Genomic DNA, 22,865 nt, shown 5'->3' with positions numbered 1-22,865 from the left:
ACAAGTATTTTTATGTCTAATTTCTAGTGCAGATATAGGAGCTTGTCAAGAATCCTTTAATATGGATAAAAGAAAAGTACTGGTTTCAGTAACAATTTTTTTTTCATTTATAACAGGAAAGTTTTTAAGTGGGAAAAATGTAGAAGCACAGACTTGTTTCAACATTTTATATTAAAGTCGTCTTTACTCAGTAAAAGTGTCCAGAGTGCAGTTGTTTTGGTGGAAGAGTACGGTGCGTTTGCTGAACAGAAAAATATTGGATTTTCACCCTATTCCGTTCACAAGTCGATTTCTCGGTGCATCTCTAAAATTATGGTAAAATTATAGACCTGCCAGAAAACAGAGGGATCAAAACTGAGTCGGTTTTTAAGGTGGTCTGGGGTAACCCTCACCCTCAATTTAGCCAAACTGGCAGTTTTTCCTCAACTTTGTTTTACGTTTACATATTAGGATGTCCTTCTCATCCAACCTGAATCACTACGGCATGATGCATGTGGCCAGTGTAAGTGATGTCCTGCTGGACACGTCTTTTACACCACCCTGTCAACGTATGGGAGCCATGGTTTCTTTCCGCTCCTTCCAAGAGTTTACAAGGTCAGTACCTTTTTTATTTTCTTTTTTAAGAAAAAGCTCTACCCCTGGTATCACTGAGAGAAAAATAAAATATTAAACATTTATAAAATATATTTTGTGATTTTCGTCTCCTTGCAGGAACATTAATGATGTCCTGAGCTGCTTTTCTGACTCACCACCTGCAAGTCCTATGTTCCCTGATGGAGGCAACCCTGTCTTGTACGGTGAAGAGGACACCAAGGTGATGACTAGAGACAAGCACAGCCATGTAATTGACCTGTACATTTGTGTAACCTGAAATAAATACAGCTTAATTTATCATACAGAGTGTCCAGGAAGAGCCTATCCACATCCTGAATGTAGCGATAAAGACAGACAGCGACATCGATGACGATGGCCTGGCAGCCATGTTTCGGGAGTTCACTCAGTCAAAGGTTAGCAAAGGTTGTTGTTGACAAACAAGTCTTTCTCAATTTCGCAAGCAGCATTTAAAATTTGAAATGCACAAAAAAGGTTCATGCAGCGTTGAAATTGTTTTATTTCAGAAATCCTTGCTCTTTGAAAACGGCATCCGAAGACTGACATTTCTAGTAGCTCAGAAGGTAGGAATTTTGATTTCCATGGAGTACACCGTCTGCTTCTTCGCATGTCACCAATTGAGCAGTTTTAATGGCATCTCACAGAATATGACAAATGTACTAAGTCTTGCATGTTTCTTTCTATAATATTTGTATTTTATAAACAATTATATTGAACTGCATTACTGTGGTAATTACACTAATAATTTGAAATTTAGCGTGTCTTCTCTCTTTCTCTGTATCTTTCTGCATGCCTCGCTTTTGTTCATTTTTGATGGTAGGATTTCAGAAAACAAGTCAACTGTGAGGTGGACCAAAGGTTTCATGTAAGTACTGAGAGACAAGTGAAGTCTGGTTTGTTCTTGCTCACCTTTATTGAGAAAGAGCGTACTAAAAATCAAGTTAATGTCAAATCTAACTTGATTCTAATAAACATTCATCATTAAATAGTCTCTTGTAATAGACAAGTTGTCGTTTTTCTTGTATTATCATGTCTTTCCATCTACTCTGACCAGTTTTCATATATAGGCTAATGAAAAGCATCTCCACAGCATAATGCATCTACCACCGTGCTTTAAGGGGGTGGACAGGGTGTTCAGTTTTATATGCAGGCTAAGTTTTCAGTCTCGTATAGAAGTTTCCATGTAGGCCAAAAGTTTAATCTGGTTTCATCTAAGCAGAGAATCAACTTCCACCTTTTTTGGTTGGTTCCTATCTATGCTGATGAATCTACATTTATAGAAAAAGGAAACCATGTATCCTTCTCTTCTTGTTTGTCAATTGGGATTAAATTTGAAAAGATTTGCATGTCTTCCACCTCTGTTATTTCTTTTAATTTGTCTTTTCATAGAGGTATAACAAGAGCCCTATCACGTTAGTTGCCACATCTTACAGAGAGGGTATTCTGCTAGTTTTCCCTCCTATGTGATGTATATATTCATTCCAAGGTCTCGCATTGTGAAAAATATTTTTTTCTATAAATCTATAATGTTAAGTAGAAGCGAAGTTTAATCACGACACCAAATCATGTCTTTGGAGGTTTGCAGCTCTCTCATCATCGCGTCAGCTGCGAGTTGATAAGAGCATCTCCAATCGCCCAGGCATTGTTTTGGCAAGTGGGACGCTTCATCTGATAGCGTCAAACAGCGCTACCAGGCATTATTCAGAAGATCACATGTCTCTGAGGGAAGAAAATATTTTATTCATCAGCATAGCAAGTGATGCATGTATACGTGGCTTGTCAGTGCACCAATGATAACTTGCTGCTTTTGTGAACACTCTGATTGTATGGCTGATAAATTATAGCGAGAAAACATCAATGCACCGCATTAGGAACGCAGCAGACTTGCTCCCTGCGGAGTAGTGAAAGCTAGAACCAGACTATGCCTTTTCACCTGATAAGAAGTTTGAATGCTTTAAAGGTTACCTTCTATTAATGTATGTTTTATCGAAAATTTTATTCACAGAGAGAATTCCCCAAATTCTTCACATTCCGGGCGAGAGATAAGGTAGGTATTGACCTAAAACGGGTTAAAGTGTCCACTCTTTACTAAAAATCATCAGTTGCTAACATTAAACTGAGTAACAGTCTTCCATTTCCATTATATTTGGAAAGAAAACAGATTTACCACTCGTACCCCTCCCTCAGCGCTCCTGAGTTTTATTCTTTCCGAATTAGTGATGACTCGTCTTGTCCAGCACGCCTGATAGTTTCTGTGCAACTGCACTCCACTAAAACTCATTACAGTAATGAACTCTTTAATTATGTTCCCCATTTAAGAGAAATGACACCCATTAGCAGCTTCCTGAGATTAAGATTGTTCAGGATTTCATTTGCTTAATACATTGTGTTGCTCCAAGGCGTCTCTCTACTCTTATATCAACTCGGTCCTAATATGTTCTCCTGCTACTTCTCCTATTAAAAAGACTGTTAGATGTTATAACTACAGAAAATGTGTTTAGATATGAGTTGAAAGAAGCTTTTTCAAAACTTTCTTGCGCTGACTGTTGGTTTCGTCTCTCTGCTTTTCCTCTCAGTTTGAAGAAGACAGGATCTATCGACACCTGGAGCCGGCGTTGGCTTTCCAGTTGGAGCTCAACCGCATGCGCAATTTTGCACTGACTGCCATTCCCTGCGCCAACCACAAGATGCACCTGTACCTGGGCGCAGCCCGTGTGGAGGTGGGCACAGAGGTTACCGACTATCGATTCTTTGTCCGAGCAATCATCCGCCATTCCGATCTGGTCACAAAGGTGAGAAAAGATGGAAACTTCCCCCCCCCCATCTAAATAATCAAAATCTGAATAATAAGAACAAGATTTAAATTATGAATGCATTTTCTAGCCTACCTATAATGAAGTGTTATTTATATCAGTAGCAAGGGTGCCACCATAAAACAAGGTTTTATTAATATTTTAAGATGAAGACATAAAGATGATGAAGTGGACATTTTTAACTGTCTTTGGCATTTGCTTGTAATACTTTGTGCTTTAAAAATAACATCTAACTTTGTATTCTGCCCTTCACAACCACTTCCACACTAAAGAGTGGGAGTTCGTGTGGACCTGGTAGCATTTAGTTATGGGGTGTACTATGGGGTGTACAAATAATTGGACTTTTGAGTTTCTTGCTAGCTGTTCACCACGTCAGGACCAGACAAAGTAAAAACCAACCAAATCCTGCCATCAGCAGGAATGGGTTGCTGGTGTATCTCTTGGTGCATCTCCTTTCCCAAATGGTTTTATAATATACAGGATTTATTTATTAATCTTATTCAAACTACTGTTCTGTTGACTTAATAGGAAGCTTCCTTTGAATACCTTCACAATGAAGCAGAGCGTCTTCTGCTGGAAGCCATGGATGAACTGGAGGTGGCTTTCAACAACACAACTGTGAGGACGGACTGTAACCACATCTTCCTCAACTTTGTCCCTACAGTCATCATGGACCCATCAAAGGTTTGTCAAACATTTGACACGCAGCACAGATTATCATAAGCGCATTTGCTACTTAGTAATTTAATTCCGTACAAACGTCAGATCGAGGAGTCTGTGCGCTCCATGGTGATGCGCTATGGCAGCCGTCTTTGGAAGCTTCGCGTCCTGCAAGCTGAACTAAAAATCAACATCCGCCTGACTCCGACGGGAAAGCAAATTCCTATCCGGCTCTTCCTAACTAATGAGTCAGGCTACTACCTGGATATCAGTCTGTACAAGGAGGTCACCGACTCCCGAACGGGACAGGTGGGGCCCAAAGATCGACAGGTGGGGCACTCATCCACTTTTCATCTCATCCTCTTTTTATTGTCCAGTCTTGGGCAAGGGACTACAAATTATTTCTAGAAGGCTATGGTTCTGGTTGCACTTTGTGAGTAAAGATTTTAAAAAATATATATATTTTAAAAAGTCACTTTTTAGATTTATGACAATTCAGAGGGGATCCTCTATTTGGTTTTGTGCCCTTTGCCTGGTGGACAATTTTTTGTGTTATTTTGCTTCCTGCAGCAGATGAGGTAAGACTTTTGCTTCATCCAGTCATTGGGTCATCATCCTTTCATCCCTGTAATTCATTCATTAACTTCATGTTAAAAAGAAAACGACTAAATCCATATTAAACCATCACCAAACATTTACTTTGGTTCACATTTCCATTTATTTATTTTTTTCAGAGGGTTTGGGGGGGTTGGTTATCCATTGATTTCTTCATGTATTCCTTCTACATGCCTTAGGTTACTATTTTGTTTTTTAATTGAAGATTGGAGAAACTCATGAGAGATCAGTAAAATTTAAATAGGAACCAATCTTTTACAGTTTGAGTATGTCAAAGCCTTAAAAAAGGAGAATATTGTCTTTATTCAGCCAATCAGTTTCTTTATCAGTTTTGTTTTACAGAATAAGAAATACATTGTGGTGCTGGATGCTGTACGATAGATCAATACCTATTATCTAATATAAAATTTATAATTTCGCTAAACTCTTACCCAGAACCGCACTTCGTTGTAGGCAGAAGGCAGAAGGCAGAGGAAAGGCTTTAACTGCTCAACCTCTCACGGCTTAGCTAAGAAAGATTTGTGGAATCAACTGACTCACTCGCTCTTTGGTTACCTAGCAACAGTGTAAGTAACATGCCAGCAGCAGTTTCATGTTCGCCCTCAACATATTCGGCCATACTTCACTCCTCTGATATCCGCGCGTGCTCAAGCCGACGTCGTAAAGAGAACGTCGTAGGTCCATAAGCCAACGTCCGAGAGACACGTTGTCGCAAAGGTATTTTTTTTTCTTAAGACTGCGGACGTGTACTCGGTGTCGGACTGTGTTCACATCGAAAATGTTTGCGAATTGCGGCACCGAGCTCACCATGTTGAGAGTCAGCTTTGCGTGACTGCTGCTCTCTGTGCAGCGCCGACAGTTGTACGGTGTCTGGTGGAGAAGAAAGAGATCTAGACGCCCGACTAGCTCATCAAACTTGCTAGTATCCATTATGATTGTGGGAAATGAAGGACTTGTAAGAAAATGTAAGCTTGAAATCACCGTCCACCGACAGTGCCCGCGGAGTCTGCGTGGTATGCGGAGTATGTGGAGTGGAAGTCGTTTCATATTGTTCCACCATTCGGCGCTTTTGAAAGTTCGCGATGAGCGCGCGAGATCCAAGACGGTGTTCCGTCAGATCAGCGTCCGCTGTCAGATCGTCATACGCTTAGCACGAACTGATGGCTATATCTATCAGACAAGTATACACTGTCATTACCATATGATTTTTATTTAATCAGCAACATAGAATCATGACGTAGATCGTCATACACTTTGCTATTAACAGCCGTGTGACATCCTGACTTAGCGGTTAAGTGGGTTATAGAGTTTTACCCACTTGTAGGTGTGTTGTAGTTGACTGCAGCTGCAGCTAGACCCTGCTTTAAATCCACGTTGAAACCACGACAATGCATGTTTATATATCTAGTTATCACTGAAAACAATTTAATGACTTATTTTCGTCACAACTTTTCGCGTATGCTGAACTGACAGCTCCTCTGACTGTCGGACTTCTTAATGCGCATGCGTACTCACTGCACGCCTGGATTAGTACACCGGCGCTATGGCGTTTATAGTAATGCGGACGCCGGAAACGTTTCTGTCGTCGGCGCTTTTGGTGCCCGCTGCCATGCGCCCGGTTCAAAGCGTCAACTCTGAATCTGGCTTTACTGCGTAGAAAAATAACTAAAACAAAAACGTCTCTGTGTAATGAAAGGAAAATGATCAAAACGGCTTAAGAGGACATTGTGGTTAAAAGAGGAAGGGTCACGTCAGTAGTTTGGGAGTATTTTGGATACTTGAAACAAAAAAAAGTAATCAATAATTATCGATATGAAATTACATGAAGTCTTTATTTTACATGTAAAATGTCAAAGAAAAATAAAATGGAAGATGACAAAAATACATCAGAAAATGAATCAAATGAGAAAACAAAACTTTCATATCCAGTCCAAAAAAGAGTAGGAAAAAGACAAAAATAATTAATTCCTTTGAAATGCTTATTGTAATACTTTTTCAGCCATATTGCCCAGTCTTCTAATTACTTCTGTCCTATAACTTGGAGGATTCCACTGCACAATTTTCAGTGATGCAGAGAGACAAAAAGTTCTAAGTTCTTTTTGTTGTTGTTCAGACTTTACTTAACTGGAATTGACGGGTTGGACCTCTTACAAAGTTGGTTAATATAAATTAATCGGATTTCTGATTTCTGCATCTCTGCTTTTTCATTAAATTTAAGGGGATCACTGTTTATAGTTGCAATAGAAATTAACTACGAATGTGATGTCAGTGGTACTGTGATATGTCATAATCATTAAATAATTGTTTTATTTTTTCCATTTTAATCCCAAGTTTGAAGACAACAGTGCATAAGTAAATTGGCTAATTTTATAATTTGTCTTTCCAGATTATGTTCCAGGCATATGGTGACAAACAAGGCCCCTTGCATGGCATGCTAATCAATACGCCTTACGTGACCAAGGACCTGTTACAGTCCAAGCGCTTCCAGGCTCAATCTTTGGGCACCACATATGTCTACGACTTTCCTGAAATGTTCAGACAGGTATTGAACAGAAACTTGATTCTTTTTAAAAATGTTGCATATTTCTTAATGCCCATTTCTGTCTTTTTGTTATCGCCTAGTCTTTGAAAAAGCTGTGGAACTCTAGTCAGGCCTATGCTTTGCTACCTGAATGCCCGCCTCCTCCTGAGCTCCTCACCTTCACCGAGCTGGTTCTGGATGCACAGGGTCAGCTGGTGCAGATGAACAGACTCCCTGGAGGAAATGAGGTCAGTGAGTTAAGCTGCATAGACGAACACATACAATAAAAACGGAAGTTTTTCTGTCAATATTTTGACATATATTTCTAAGTATGTAATTCATGATTTCCTCTGTAGGTGTCTCTGTTGCTTTGGCTGTCTGTTTGAGTTGTTGTCAGGCACTTTCTTCCCTGCAAAGCTCAGGATTTTAGTCTATAAAGTCAGAACTTTTTCAGAAGATTGCATTTATATCAAGCAAAAAAACAAATATTAACAATTTATATAAAATCCTGTGTCCAGTTTTGTAGCTTCTTTTCTAATCAGTCTTAAAACAAATCTTAAATCTTAAAATTTTGTATTCATAATATGTTTTTTTTTTCCCCCTTTATCACTCTAAATTGTCTAATTGTCTGTGCAGATTGGCATGGTGGCGTGGCGGATGACTCTGCGAACCCCCGAGTATCCAGCAGGACGTGAGATCATAGTCATAAGCAATGATATCACTCACAAGATAGGCTCATTTGGACCTCAGGAGGACGTTCTGTTTCTGCGAGCTTCCGAGATGGCGAGGGAGAGCGGCATCCCTCGCATCTACATCGCAGCAAACAGCGGCGCCCGCATCGGCCTGGCGGAGGAGATCCGACACATGTTCCATGTGGCCTGGCAGGATCCAGCTGATCCATACAAGGTCAGGAAATGTTTCAGACATCATAAACCAATGCAGGGTTGTTGGGTGTTTTTAAAATCTATGGGTAATCTGCGGAGAGTATTATTTATTTGCAAAAACAAATGTAGTTTTCTTCTTCTTACAAGATTTTCCTGTTTTATAAGGGGAAAAGTCATCTGTATTTCCACAACTTCATTTCAAAAATCCATATTATTTGTTTTCTATCAACATTTCTGTCTATTTATGTTTAATTTACTATGAGTTCTCTATTCTCTGCAGGGTTTCAAGTATCTGTACCTCACACCTCAGGACTACAAAAAGGTCTCAGCTCTTAACTCTGTACATTGTGAACATGTGGAAGACGAAGGAGAATCGAGGTAATATTTGCTGGGTTTTTTTTGTTGTTTTTATAACAACAAAATCTTGCTACAGAATGTGAGAAATATGCATCGTTCTGTTGAAATTGTGTAAAATTCACAAAGTCTGCCGGTCACATTTGGTTTGGATGTAAACTGTAGATTCTGTCATTCAGGTACAAGATCACTGACATTATTGGAAAGGAGGAGGGGCTTGGTGTGGAGAACCTGAGGGGATCTGGAATGATTGCTGGAGAATCTTCTTTAGCTTATGACGAGATCATCACCATGAATCTGGTAAGACTAAAGCACACATGTTTAACTTGAGCGAAGGCTTGCGTCCTACCTCAAAGTTCTGTGGGTTTCATTGGGATTTCATGTGATGACAAACACAAGGTATATAGCTGTAAAATGGAAGGAAAATGTCCGTGTGTATAAATCTGAAAAGTGTGGCCAACATTTCACTTGGTACCGAAATAAAATCCAGTGCAGCCAATTGCTTTCAGAAGTCATTTAATTAATCAGCTCCTACATGATATTGTCGTGTTTTTTTCTTTTTCTTTTTCTTTTTTATTGTGGCAGCCTAAAAATGACTGATTTGTTACGTTTACGATTTCCTATTACGATTTGTTACGTTTTTCAAAATGTTGCAATCAAAATTGCAAATGTTATTGCAAAACTTTATTTTTACCATAACTTGATCTTACAAAAAAAGTTTAAATTGCTGCACATAACCTTCCCAAAAAAGACAAGATTTTAACATACCTAAAATTTAAAGTGCAATTAACATTTGCACGTTCCTTCTTGAAATAGCATCCTTAGGACACATAAAATCCTGGCCTGTGCAGTTGTGAACATGCAAAAGAAGAATTAAATATTGATAATTTAACTTAACATGAACTGTATACACGGTATAGGCAAATACTACAGAACATCTCAAAACGTTTTTAACCGTTTAGCATCATATATGATTTCATGTTGTAGGTTTGGCTTTCCAGAGATGTCCTAAAACAGGAAGTTAAATTAGAGTGGGGCTAAAAGGACTGCTCCAAATTCAGCCCTGGTGCAATGATTGGTCAGAAAAGACAAAAATACAGAAAATGCTACCGTGATTGGTCAGACTTGCGGCAGAGTCGCGATGACTGAATTTGTATTAACAGTTGGAATCTCAAATTCCTAGAGGGACTAATTATTAATTAAATGGTGTTGAAAGATAATGGTAGTGGTGGCATCACGATGGTTTGGGAGACTTAACAGACTTGGAAATTAAACCTGCAGCCAGAGAGACAATGTAGCAATTTAAATCAAAGCATATGCATGTCTTAAAGTGAACATATGCCACAAGACTTGCAGCTGTATGCATCTAAAGGTGATTCTGCATAGCATTGACTCAGAGGGTCTAAATACAAATTCACATCACACTTTTTAGATTTTTATTTGGTAAAAAAAAGTTAAAATGTATATGCTTTTGTTCTGTTTCATATATATACTATACTCTGGTTTGGTATATCACATAAAATCCCAAGAAAACATATTGAAGTTTGTGGTGTGAACATGACAAAATGTGAAACAGTTCAAGCCTTGAAAATATCTGATATTTTAGGACGCTTGTCTCCCAGGTCACATGTCGAGCCATCGGCATCGGAGCCTATCTGGTGAGGCTTGGACAGAGAACTATCCAGGTGGACAACTCTCACATCATCCTCACTGGAGCTGGGGCGCTCAACAAGGTAAAATGAGCTCAAATGCGCAATCTGTGTTTCGGCATAGAGACAATTTACTTTTTTTGTTAGTGGAATCAGTGTGAGCACCAAATGAGCTGTACCTTAAATTAGCACCAATAATGAATCTGCATTTTAATGAGGAAAATCTCTTAAAGGATTTACTAGTTGACTATTAAAATTTAAAGCCATTAAGGAGAGAAGTTCAAATAAGTGTTAGTGAAACACTTTTTTTTTAAAACCTGCTTTGCGATATAATGAAGAAATCCTATAGAAGGACATGATTGGAGGAGGAAGGAGGTTTTTTTGTGTCAAAAAAGAGAAAAGGATTCTGCTCTGATTTTTTTTTTTTTTTTCGTGGCTTGTTCCGACTCGCTGATCCTGCAATTTTCAGGCTCGCTCCTCTCTGCTCTGCTCTGTTCTACAAGGATTCCCTTTCCGACGGCAGCCACGGGCCTGCCTGCCACTCAAAGCGGAATAATTGAAAGCGAACCATGAAGCTGTATTTGCATAGAAATAGAGTGACATGCCAGAGGCTGCAGTGCAGGACACCCATATCATTTGTTTTTAATCAAAATGAAAAGTTTTGCTGATGCAGATTGTTTTTCTGCACACAATTGATATGTGTGTTGGGGTGTGCGTGTGTGTGTGTGTCTGTACGCTTCATTGCCTCCTGCTGTCTTGCTTTCCATTCTCTGTCCTTGTCAGTGCATTAGGATGACTCCATTTCAAATTATATGACACGCTGCAACATGGTAAACCATGCAAATGGCCAAATGATGGCATACAAATATTCCTGGAAGCTCAGTTATTAGATCGCCCTGCTGTTTATCTCCATTTGTGGGAGCAGTGATTGTTATTTAAAAATATTTGCAGTCTAGATGATGTATATCTTAATGCAGTGCTGTAAAATAGTATTTTCCATTTTTGTTTTTGTCTCATTTAAAGACAAGAATAACCTGAATATGACTGACGGTTTCCAACTGAAGATCTCATTTACTGCTTAAAAAAAGTTCTACCTTAAACATAATAACTTGGGTTGTCATCAGTGACAGCAGCTAGTGTTTCTGTAAATGACGATGAGTATTTTTGCATCACTGGGGAGAAATTGGAGTGTCAAAGGCTCAGAAATCTTTTGTGATTTTTTTTTCTGCCTACTTTATGCTATCAGACAAGATGCACTTATTTTTTATTCTACACCTCAGACAGACGGTCATCAGACTCGGGCGTGGATTGGGAAATTCAGCCATTAAATTTAATCATAGTTTGTTCACTATTTAGGGAGATTAGAAAATTTGTGCCTAATGTGAGTTGTTCTTTTTCTTTGTTTGTTTTTTTTACTACAGAATTGGATCCAATTAAAGTAAATCTGTTTTACTTGAGGGTTTCTAAGTAAAACATATTTGTGGAAGCAGTTTATTTACTAACTTCAATGCAAAATGTAAATATTTTTTTGAACAGTTTTGCCTTAATTACTGCTGAGTATCTTGTTCTTCCAGCCAACGACCTCGTTTTAAATATATACTCCAGTTAACTCTAGTTTTAATCTAGAGTTTAAAACTCTAGATTTAAACATAGAGTTGTATATAAAGTTGACAGTCATTTCAATAATCGATTCATCATGATTATTCCAATTAATTGTTTCATCCCTGTCTGAAGATAAAATACGTTTCATGATCTGCAACATTTAAGCGCAACAAATAAACAAACCTGATCTGTAAGTAGTTAAAGTAGCAGTTATTGTTTTTTTTGTTGTTATTTTTAATGGAGCTGTATATTTAGCTTCCATTCAATTTTGAGGAAAGTGAGGAATCTCTAATCCGTCATGTGGATTCTTGGCTATTAGCTGAAACGTAATGGGGAGCAGCAGGCGGCCACCCGCAGATCATCATTTCATTAGCTGCTAGAAAACGCTCCGATTTTCATGGGGAGTGGAGAGTAACTACTACCACAAATACCCCAGTGAGCTGTTGCTACCAGTTGGCCTCGAGTTTTTCTCCTCCCAGTCATCCCACTCTGTCCCTCGTCCAATATCTCCTCCTCTTCCTCTCTCCGCCACGGAATCTTAATGAAGCAGGCGATGGCCAGAGGCTCAGAGGTTTTGTGTATGTCAAGGTGACTGTAATGTTTCTTGGGGCTGCCGCCTCTCCTGACAGCTTTAGGAGAGTGCCCCAGATTTGTGGCCAGATACATAACCATTAATGGTAATAAAGAAAGTAAATGATGGCTGAAAAGGTGAGAGCTGAGGGTAGGGATTGAGCTCCACTCTTGATTTTTATGGGAGCATGTCAGCGCCCAGCCACCTGTTCTGAGCTGCTTATCAAAATAGGGTGGGCTGACAGGGGAGACTTTATGACTTCACTTCACTTCCAACTTGCTCCTTTATGAAGCCTGTTTGCCGGTTACATCTGGACGATTCACAACTTGTCAACAAATACCATGCAAAACACCAAAATTAGTTTTTCATCATCTCTGAAAGTCCCGGGATAAGATGAGGCAGGATCTGTTTCTGAGACCACTGGCCTGTTCCTGCTGTGATGCTGTGCTTTCAAGCTTGTTTTCGCCCGTATTGACAAAGATGCTGTTCCTTGGAATGTCTTCATCTGTGTCAGATCTGATTAAACTCAGTTGAAAATACCTTCAGCTGTCAATGTTGGATATTTCTTTGAGAGCTTTTGGAAGAGGTTGTTATCAGTATCATGAGGTAATCATTACTTCACGATCTTTTCTAAGAAAAACTAGTTACGCTAACCTACATTTTTCTTAGAAAAGATTTGGGTTTTTCTAATTATTTTTTTTATTTTTATATGATCAAGAGAGAAGAAACAATTCCTATACCGTAAACATTTCCCACAACTGCAAAGGTCAATGTATTTTACTGGGATTTTAATATGATTTGCTGACTCAAAGTTGTGTGTCATTCTGAAGTGGAAGGAATTGGATCAATAATTTTACACATTTCAATCAAAATATGAAAATATTGGTCTTGGACTTTGACTGGGTCATTTTATCTCATGAACGTCCTGTGATGTAAATAACTTATTTGGCATTGTTTGACTAAAAGTGGAACCTTCACTCAAGTGTTGAAACTTTTTCCTTTTTATTTTTTGCAGCCTCCAACAGATTTTCTTCCAACATTACTCTGTTCAGGTTCCTATTATGCATTACTTTGTGTAGAACTATCACATAAAATCCCAAAAAACTGCAGTCATTTTACACTGAAAAAAAGTTTGAGTTAAACTCATTTAAAGTTTATACATACATTTATATTACCATTTATATTGTTCACCCTGTGAGCGATTTAAACCGGAAACAAGTTCCTTATTTGTGTGAACGTCTTGGCTAGTAAATCTCTTTCTGAATGCAATTCTGGGATTGAACCGATTTAAATGTTGTATTTTCCTTCTTAAATTCAACAATCATTTGTGTTTTCAGGTGCTAGGCAGAGAGGTGTACACCTCCAACAACCAACTGGGTGGAATTCAGATCATGCACAACAACGGTGTGACCCACAGTACTGTCTGCGATGACTTTGAGGGAGTCTTTAACTTGTTGCAGTGGCTGTCCTACATGCCCAAGGTAATCTTGCTCCTGTTGACTTTCACAACAGGAGTTGTGAAAGTTGTTAAAGAGCTGATCTATACATTTATAACATGTATGTTCCTTAGTGCACATCCAATCCAGTACCCATCATCAGTGCAAAGGATCCCATAGATCGTCTGGTGGAGTTTGTGCCGACCAAGACACCTTATGATCCTCGCTGGATGCTGGCAGGACGTCCTAGTCAAAGTAAGTCCCTTATGTCTCTGAAATAAAAAAAAATAGATAGTGCAGATAATGCCGATCTTACTAAAGAAAGTAAATATTTCAGACAAAAGTTAGAAGATATATTTAAGTCCATATCACCTAGCCCGTTTTTTCCTCATTCTGTTTATGTCTCAGTGGAAATCATGCTCCGTTACATGTGAGGCTTAGAATTTGGTAGTATTTACTCTTCTGGCTTCCAAGCTGTGATGATAAATATAACTTATCAATTTGATGTTGCTCCTCTAATTATTATTGCTGCTTTATCTGCAACTGATAAAAGTTGCAGTCTGATTCTCTGCATCTTTTGAAGCACACGTACAGATTTATCATTCCAGACGATGAGTTAAAGGTTGGAACAATTCATTAGAATATATAAAGGCTATTAAGTAAATAAAGTATTAGAGGCTAGGTCATCAGCAGAATGTGTGTAGTACATCTTACTCTGCAGGTTAAACAGTGGTGTAATTACAGAGGATTTGAGGTACGGTGTGGGAACTCTGTCAACTTCTCTGTTAGCGAGGAGTGGCGAGGCCTAATTGAATGGTAACCTCAAAGGCCGGGCATGTTCCTTGGAGTGTGCAAGCAGAAAAACCGCTGAGCTAGGCTGCTTCTACAGTCATCCATCATGGCCACTGCTAAGCACAGAGAAGGAACAAAATGAGACGAGACAGAATCCAGAAACAAGTTGAGGAAATAGAGGGAGAAGGGATAATCATGTAGCGATTGATTTGGCTGCTTTTGGTGTACCATTCACGTGAGGTCTGAATAAAGCTTTGTGCTTTGTCTTGATGCTCGTAACTCCTCTCTTTGTGAAGATCCAAAGGGTTCGTGGCAGAGTGGATTCTTTGACCAAGGCTCCTTCATGGAGATCATGCAGCCCTGGGCTCAGAGTGTGGTGGTGGGCAGAGCCAGGTATAATCAACACTCACAGAAACATTAGCTTTGTGAAATGTTTTGGGCGCTTCTTTGTGACTGTTTTCCTGTTTTTTGGGGGGGGTTCAGGTTGGGAGGGATACCTACTGGTGTTGTTGCTGTGGAAACCAGGACAGTGGAGCTGTCAATCCCAGCTGATCCAGCCAATTTGGACTCTGAGGCAAAGGTAAGATTCACTTTGAGTAAAAAGGTGCAGTGCCTCACCAGATGTTTCCATCCTTCCTTTCTTTCTTCCTTGTCTCCTTTCTGGCTTCATCCTTCACTCATCTCCTTTCTGATTTTCTTTCTTCCTTGCTTGGTCCCTTACACCTTTCCATCACGGTTTTCTTTCTGTCTTTCTGTTTCTGTTTGTCTTTCTTTCTATTACTTCCTCTATGTGTTTTTTTTACTCATTCTCTTTCCCTGTCTTTCCTTCCTTGTCTGTTTTTTTTTCTCCCATCATTCTTTCTTTACTCATTTGCTTCCTGGTTTCTTCCTTGTGAAAAAGTCTGCAATATTTACATAAAAAATGTGCAGTGGAAAAGCTCAAAGGATAAGAATACCTTGACTGGACGCTGTGTATTAGTATTAGAATACTAATTGTGGTACTGATGCTGAATATCCTGTTTTTCTATGTTTAGATTATCCAGCAGGCGGGACAGGTGTGGTTTCCAGATTCTGCTTTCAAAACAGCACAAGCCATCAAGGATCTGAACCGAGAGGGTTTACCTCTCATTGTGTTTTCCAACTGGAGAGGCTTTTCTGGGGGAATGAAAGGTATTTCTCCTCCTTGGTCATCTACCACTATGAGTAACAGTAAACCTTCTGTGATTTGACTTGAAACGATTCTTCCCAGACATGTACGACCAGGTGTTGAAGTTTGGAGCCTACATCGTGGACGGACTGAGGGAGTACAAGCAGCCTGTTCTAGTTTACATCCCCCCTCATGCGGAGCTGAGAGGAGGCTCCTGGGTGGTCATAGACCCCACCATAAACCCCCGTCACATGGAAATGTATGCCGACAAGGACAGCAGGTAAGTTCATAAAGCTGAAAGATATAAATTATTAACAGGGTTGCAAAAACTTACATCCCTTTTCAACTCTTTCACGTTTTGATATTTTACAGGACAATCAGAAATATCACCGGATTTAATGTGACAAACGGGGAGAGGACGCTTTTCTTCCTTATGCTTAAAAACTCTCTTTAAATAGATGCCGCAAAATACCAACCCAATCTTTGCAGCTTATTTGTTTAAAATCTTGAAAATTGCACATAATTTTCTATTGATTAAACGATCATCTTCTACTTTATGTTTTGCTCTATCGCATGAAATCGCAACATAATCTACTGACATTTGTGGTTGAAGTGGAAGTAAATTGGACTGAAAAGAATCTTAATTATTAACTTTATTGTGTCTCTTTTTCAGAGGTGGCGTGTTGGAGCCTGAAGGAACAGTGGAGATCAAGTTCAGAAAGAAGGACCTGGTGAAAACCATGAGGAGAGTAGATCCGGTCTACATGGGCTTGGCCGAGAGGCTTGGTGAGTCCTGCCATCTTTACACCTGATGCTTTTCCACTTGTAGCCCTTTTTTCAGTTCAGTGAGTTAGCCGTACATCAAGTGGGACTTGTGTGTGCTTTCCCCACCCTGCTTTATTTTGGTGTTGATTGTGTCATCTTCACTGCAGTCCCCCGGGAGATGTGTCAATCACAGCCCACTCGGATCAATCACCAACTCCCCGGTGCAGGCTATTGATTTTGGTTTGCTCTGATGCTGCGCTGGTTTGGCGCTTTAAGCAAAACATGATGGAATAAAGGTGGGCTTCTGGAGGGCTGGAGAGCTTACAGATTGGAATTGACAGAAATCAGCAAGGGGTTAGGGAGGGGGGAGGTTGGAGCTCCAAAACAAAATGCTGTTGATTCTTTAGCTTCATTCACATGGGGAACTTGAATTGATGGTAATGGGATAAGGAGATGAGGAAAGGTGAATACACACGGGGAGTTCTATTTGATTGTAGAATTTTTGTGTTTTAGATTCAAGCTTCACCTTTATTGGCTTTGGCAACAATGATTTATGCAGTGTTTATCAGCCACATTAAAGGATATTGGTGTTAATGAGTCAGTCTAAAAGTTATCAAGAATCTATTTGACTCTAATATGTCAAGAGGATGGTTATTCTAAAGGTCTAATTCTCATTTGTATGGTCTGATTTAAGTGGTTTATTAAAAGAGGCAAGCAAAACAAAGTCCAGAGTTTCCAAGCTACTTTGATAATCCAGCAGCCTTTGGTATTTGTTAAAAGTGAAGAACTTTTTTTTATTGTCTCAAACCATGCATCTCAGTTTTCCAGGTTTTCATACTAAAGAAGATTGAAAAAAGTCCTTTTGTTTCAAACAGAATTTAGAAATGTTAACTATGAGCTTGTGCTTCGATGAAAAGAGGGAAAGACGTTCAGCAAAGGAACCAGGATGAGAGTCGAATTCGGGACAGCCACACTGAGGTCAAACATGGTTTTCTACTGAGTACAACAATGCAGAGTCCAAACGCGACTACAAAAATGAGCAAAGAAAGTCAGAATTTCACTTTAACAACATAGCAGTTGGAGCGAGCGGCCTGCATACTGAGGCTATACACACTGCTTTATACGAACCCCTGGTGGCAGAGAGGCTTTTAGGTCAAAATGGGTAATGCAGTTAACCTACATTATGTAATATTTAAACGTTTTAGGTTAATCGGATGCTTTAATGTTGACAGCCATATATATAATGAATTACTATTCATAAAATTATTTTAAAGCATCTGTGATCAAATTTGTGTGGCTGCTGAATATCAAAGGTGATGATTTTTTTTCTGTTATTTTAATCATTAAACTAAGCAGTTCAAAGGTCTGAAAAAAACTTTTTTTTTTTTTTTTAAAGGAGAATTATGAACCACAATTTAATTTTGTCTATATCCTAAAATCCACTCTGACTGGGCAGAAGAGAAAAAGACTCTTTGGGTTTTCACCATTTTGCTTAAAATTGTGCCATTTGAATCTGAACAGGAACTCCAGAGCTGAGCCCCGCTGACCGCAAAGAGCTGGAGACCAAACTGAAGGAGCGAGAGGAGTTCCTGCTGCCCATCTACCATCAGGTGGCTGTGCAGTTCGCTGACCTCCACGACACGCCGGGCCGCATGCAGGAGAAGGGCGTGATCACGGTGAGAGCCCAGACCTCCATTTGTTCATGTGTGGCGTCAGTGGGAGCGTGTAGTAAGTGAATCACCTGAAAAGCCCCCAGGGCAGCATCGGTCTAGCTGCTGCTGCACCTGTCCAGTGAATAATGTTTGGTCTTACCAAGCTGGGCGACTTGTCTTCATAATTATCTTCTGATGACCCTGGTCAATCATCTCACCTAGTATAGAGCAGCCTGAGGCAGGCCTCAGCTCATTCTGCACCTCCACAGTCCCATCCCTCACACACACATACACTCTTTGCTCACATTACCAGAAGGGTGTTTCACAGATGGATGGTTGCCAGTGTTTTATTACACACAGAATTCACCCAAGAAGATTATTATTTGAACTCGACTCCATGTTTACCTTAGTCTGCCTAGAGAAATCTGTGATTGAGTCTTTGACTGAATGTGATCACTCAACTCAGAGGTCTGCATTTCTTTGATAAACATTAAGAAAATGTCCCGCAAGTTTTATACTTTATTTTTTAAAAAACAACTAATAAATAACCTAATTTTTTAAATTATTATCTATTAGTCTTATGTAGTCCAACAGAAACCTTGGGATATTCCACTTTTCAGACTTTGAGTTTTTCCTAGTCCTCTCCAATGTAAAATGCAGAACACTTTATGAAATTGTAAACACATGAGACTATCTATAGTATCTAAAAGTCATATTTTGATACTTAATGCCCTCTCTTTGCCCCTTTTTCCCCACTCAGGATATCCTGGAATGGCAAACTTCCCGTCAGTTCTTCTACTGGCGTCTGAGGCGCCTGCTGCTTGAGGACACAGTAAAGAGGAAAATCCAGGCGGCCAACAGTGAGCTGACAGACGGCCAGATTCAGGCGATGCTGCGGCGCTGGTTTGTGGAGGCAGAGGGGACTGTGAAGGTAAAAGCCTAGTATAGGCGTGAGCCCCAGCTGATTTTGGAAGTAAAGTATGAAAAAGTCTTTTTCTTATTCTGATTAATGGAGTCAGAATATCAAGAAAAGAACTATTCAAAAAGTACAATTTTGCTAGCCTGTGGGGATGGTGTTTTTCAAGTCATGCTCAGCATTTTGTAGATGTTCACTGACAAACTTCAAATAGGATTTTACATGCACCTTTGTTAAAGCAGGAGTCTGCAGGATTTCGACAGTAGAATAAAAATGGCTAGGACAGGTTTTCCTAGCCACCAGTTTTTTAGTTTCATTTTATAAGCTTACTTCTGGAATTTTCAAAAATATATATATTCTCTCTGTATTAAGATGAAACTGGCAAAACTGTTTGCTAAATTATCAAGTGATCAAACCGAATTCCCACCAACATGGACATGTTTTTATGCATTTATAAGGAAACTCGGCTAATTCTGACCATATTAAAAGAGTATTTTATTTGGAAAATTTGGTCTCTTATTCCGCTACCCATTATCTGTGTTTAGAGTTATCTCTCACTTGAAATGAGCCAGTTGTCCAGCATCTGTAGGTTGCTGTGTGAGAGACTCTGTGGAAAGCCAGCCGACTCACATCCGGGTCAGCCACAGCAGCAGCCTTAATAGACCTCATGAAGGGAAACATCAGACGAAATGGGCCGGTGCTTATCACCAAATAATCAGCCGCAACAGATTGGTCAATAAACTAAAACATCCCTCAAAGATCCTGAAACGGCGCTTCCCTCCTGGGCCGGTCTGGGTTTCAGACGAGCAGCTGCTGCTGTGACGGGAGCCAGCTCCGCGGCGGCGATCGCTCAAGAAAAAGGCCTTGTTAGCTCATACGTTACTCCGGTCCCGCCCGCCTGTCTTAAGCCACAATTAATCACGGCCCTGGCACGCACAGATAGGAGAGCAACACACTGTTTCTTAATTAAAAGCAAACAGATTAAAAATGATTAATAAGGGCATTAAATGTTCTCGTGGACCTCAAGCAGGACTGCTCAGGAGCAGCAAGAGCCTATTAAGGCCTCCCTCCCCCCAAATCTTTGCTAAGCCCTGCAGCCTGGCTTTGTTTGGGAGCAGAAATAACTGCACTTATGAATGCTAATTTTTTTTTTTGACCAGACCAGTCAACAAGAAATGAAGACTTTACATTTTTTGCTGTTATTAATATTTATTTGTTCCTTCAGGAGGTGCTATAGTTTTTACTCATTATCTTTATATATATAAACTGAAATGACCCTTTTCTTATCCTTGTCACCACCTAAGGGAAAAAAAAAAAAAAAAAAATATATATATATATATATATATATATATATATATATATAGAATGTGGATGGATTTTATTTTATTTATTTATTTATTTTTGCAAATATAAAGCTGAAACATTTGGCAGTTGAAAACAGCCCCTTTTATAGATATTCCTAACATAAAACTGAACTCCAAATCACTTTATTGGCAAATAAATTCAAACTATATGTAATTTAATCTTGAGCTTGAAACACTGTCCCAATGGAGAAACACGATAACGGCAGAATCATGCTGTGATTATGCTTTTCTTCAACTGCTTAAAATTGATGGGAGGATTGGCCTACAAACCATAATGGCATGGATTTGAACAAGTCATATTCATTTCTTGCATGGCCCAGTCAAAGTCCAGCTCTAAATCCCATTGAGAATCTGTCACAAGACTTGAAAATTGATATTTATTGATGCTTGTTATTGAATCTGATTGACTGAACTATTTTAGAAAGGAAAAATATATATATTATTCATTCTCTTTTTTTTTCTTCTTTTTTATTTTGCTCAGGCGTATCTGTGGGACAACAATGAAGAAGTGGTGGCCTGGCTGGAGAGGCAGCTAGCCGAAGAAGAGGGCGCCAGGTCCGTCATCGACGAGAACATCAAGTACATCCGGCGGGATCACCTCCTCAAGCAGATTCGCAGGTGATGACTCGCCCGATTCTGCTCTAGAAATTAGTTAAAGACGTGACGTCGTTTGAGCTAAAGCCGTTTTTTCTTCCAGCCTCGTGCAAGCCAATCCAGAGGTGGCTATGGACTCTATCGTGCACATGACCCAGCACATCTCCGCCACGCAGAGAGCTGAGGTTGTGCGGATCCTGTCCACCATGGAGGCGTCTACCTCGTCCTAACAGGAGCCCCGTCTTCGTCTTGCTCTCTGTTGCAGCTGTGGGAGAAATGACTCTGAGCTGGAAACACTGGACCAGAGGAGCCGGGTTGATGCAACGGCCAATACGGGACTGCTGATGAAACGTTGGCAATGATTCTCGCACAGCAAGACGGTAGATAGTTGACATTAGCTCTAAAATTTTGTAAATTGTCTTTCCTAAGTCTTAAGTGTTTGCGTAAGTTGATTTTCAAGTGCAATCTTAAGAGAATTGACAATGTAGAAATAGCAGGTGATTAATATTTAATGTTTAGGGTTTGTTTATGGATGGATTTTGTCCTTTGATAACAATCAGTGGCCTCCATCCTTTTGATCTGAAGCGTTCACATTAATATATAAGTATGTATTTTTGAAAAAAGCAATACTGCTGTTTGAAAAGCACCTTGGTTTGTGACATATGCTTGTGAAGGTTTACAAGTGTTTTGATGACCAGCTCAACAATGACAACGCGTCGCCTGGGGAGTTGACCAAAAAGGAGTTTTCACTCTGCTAAATAAAAAGCACTTAGTTACTGAACAAAGACGGGGGGAAACGCCAAAGCAGATTTGGCCGGGGAAGCCCAGCGGGGAGCGGGACGAGGTCCCTTTTAGACCCCGACTGTTTCACAGTTACCCTGCGGTGAGCGGTGGGCAGCTTGCCTCATAACAAAACCACAGCTGTCCCTTCTGTTCTCACCCACACACGCTGCTTAACAGGCACTTTAGTGCTTACTGTTCCCCTCACACTGCACCGAGAACCGCGCCCGCGCAGGACTCTCTCGTGGACGAACGCGCACGCACAAAGTGGCACAAACTCTGCCGCACAGAGTGGATAAAAGCTTAAAACACAAATCGGTAATGGCTCAGTTGAAAGAGAAAGCAAAAGGAAGTGTGTTTGAAGGGATTAGCTTGAGGTTTTTAGCCAAAGATGTCAGTTTGAATTTAGGACAGATAGGTAGCCAAATCAAGAAATGTCTTAGAAATAACAAATGCTGCTGTTTACTTTATTCGACATGTTACACGTCTGATGTTTAAATGTGACCCGCAAACACTTTTCTGTCTTGTTAATGAATGAATTGTTACTGATTGTTAATGTTCTTGTAAGCGCCGTGGGAATCACATATGACTTGAGTTTGCGTCTGAATCTCTCTTTGAAAGGAGAACATAATACTAGCTAAACGGCTCTATTATGATGAATTCAGCTTTAGAAGTTTGTGTCATTTTTGCTCCGTTGAAATCTTTACTCCTGCATGGATCAGTTCTGTGCCTTGAGTTCCGTCATTTACATATTCTCTGACCAGATGTTTTACATGTAACCGTTTACCTACAGACATGGAGAAGAACTTACAGTGATGAACTCTAAACGTGTCTGCAAACTGAATAAAACTTTACCAATTCCCGTTTGTTTTTATTGCAAACTTAACATTTTGATTTGTATTCCTTCAAACTTCAACTGAACCTTTGTGTTTTAATGGAATTTTACACAATTGACCACTAGCACATTGAGCAGCACATACATGAGTTTGATTAACAGCACCTAGATATTCCCCATGGCTCTGATTGGTTGTTTCGTTTCAGACTTATCTGATTTATCCTGATGGCAGTAGTTGTTTTTTTTTTTGTTTGATTATTTTTCAGATTATTTTTTGTTACACTCACAATATAGTGAGTTTTA

At 39.7% G+C, this 22,865-nt stretch overlaps 1 protein-coding gene across 10 annotated transcripts in view; it reads left to right on the top strand.

The window, feature by feature from the left end:
* LOC102219234 (acetyl-CoA carboxylase) overlaps window positions 1–22,587 on the top strand; it is a 37,348-nt gene extending 14,761 nt beyond the window's left edge. For 3 of the 10 annotated variants that reach the window (XM_023341647.1, XM_023341645.1, XM_023341640.1), the window contains 26 exons: window positions 451–594; window positions 712–814; window positions 900–1,007; window positions 1,119–1,175; window positions 1,433–1,477; window positions 2,618–2,659; window positions 3,189–3,404; window positions 3,954–4,109; window positions 4,191–4,415; window positions 7,087–7,242; window positions 7,323–7,469; window positions 7,858–8,127; window positions 8,386–8,483; window positions 8,639–8,759; window positions 10,082–10,192; window positions 13,619–13,762; window positions 13,852–13,972; window positions 14,806–14,902; window positions 14,993–15,089; window positions 15,544–15,679; window positions 15,759–15,936; window positions 16,330–16,442; window positions 17,943–18,097; window positions 18,834–19,004; window positions 20,835–20,971; window positions 21,051–22,587. In XM_023341647.1, the coding sequence (XP_023197415.1) occupies window positions 451–594; window positions 712–814; window positions 900–1,007; window positions 1,119–1,175; window positions 1,433–1,477; window positions 2,618–2,659; window positions 3,189–3,404; window positions 3,954–4,109; window positions 4,191–4,415; window positions 7,087–7,242; window positions 7,323–7,469; window positions 7,858–8,127; window positions 8,386–8,483; window positions 8,639–8,759; window positions 10,082–10,192; window positions 13,619–13,762; window positions 13,852–13,972; window positions 14,806–14,902; window positions 14,993–15,089; window positions 15,544–15,679; window positions 15,759–15,936; window positions 16,330–16,442; window positions 17,943–18,097; window positions 18,834–19,004; window positions 20,835–20,971; window positions 21,051–21,177 (3,475 nt within the window). In that variant the 3' untranslated portion in view covers window positions 21,178–22,587. The remainder of the gene's footprint in view (window positions 1–450; window positions 595–711; window positions 815–899; window positions 1,008–1,118; window positions 1,176–1,432; window positions 1,478–2,617; window positions 2,660–3,188; window positions 3,405–3,953; window positions 4,110–4,190; window positions 4,416–7,086; window positions 7,243–7,322; window positions 7,470–7,857; window positions 8,128–8,385; window positions 8,484–8,638; window positions 8,760–10,081; window positions 10,193–13,618; window positions 13,763–13,851; window positions 13,973–14,805; window positions 14,903–14,992; window positions 15,090–15,543; window positions 15,680–15,758; window positions 15,937–16,329; window positions 16,443–17,942; window positions 18,098–18,833; window positions 19,005–20,834; window positions 20,972–21,050) is intronic. The other 7 variants (XM_023341649.1, XM_023341650.1, XM_023341644.1 and 4 more) reach the window with 3 other exon arrangements.
* Window positions 22,588–22,865: the final 278 nt, after the last annotated feature.

The sequence above is a fragment of the Xiphophorus maculatus genome, chromosome 11 (genome assembly GCF_002775205.1).
Source record: "Xiphophorus maculatus strain JP 163 A chromosome 11, X_maculatus-5.0-male, whole genome shotgun sequence".
NCBI lineage: Eukaryota > Metazoa > Chordata > Actinopteri > Cyprinodontiformes > Poeciliidae > Xiphophorus > Xiphophorus maculatus.
The sequence above is the reverse complement of the archived record's forward strand: the minus strand, read 5'-3'. Positions and strand labels throughout refer to the sequence as shown.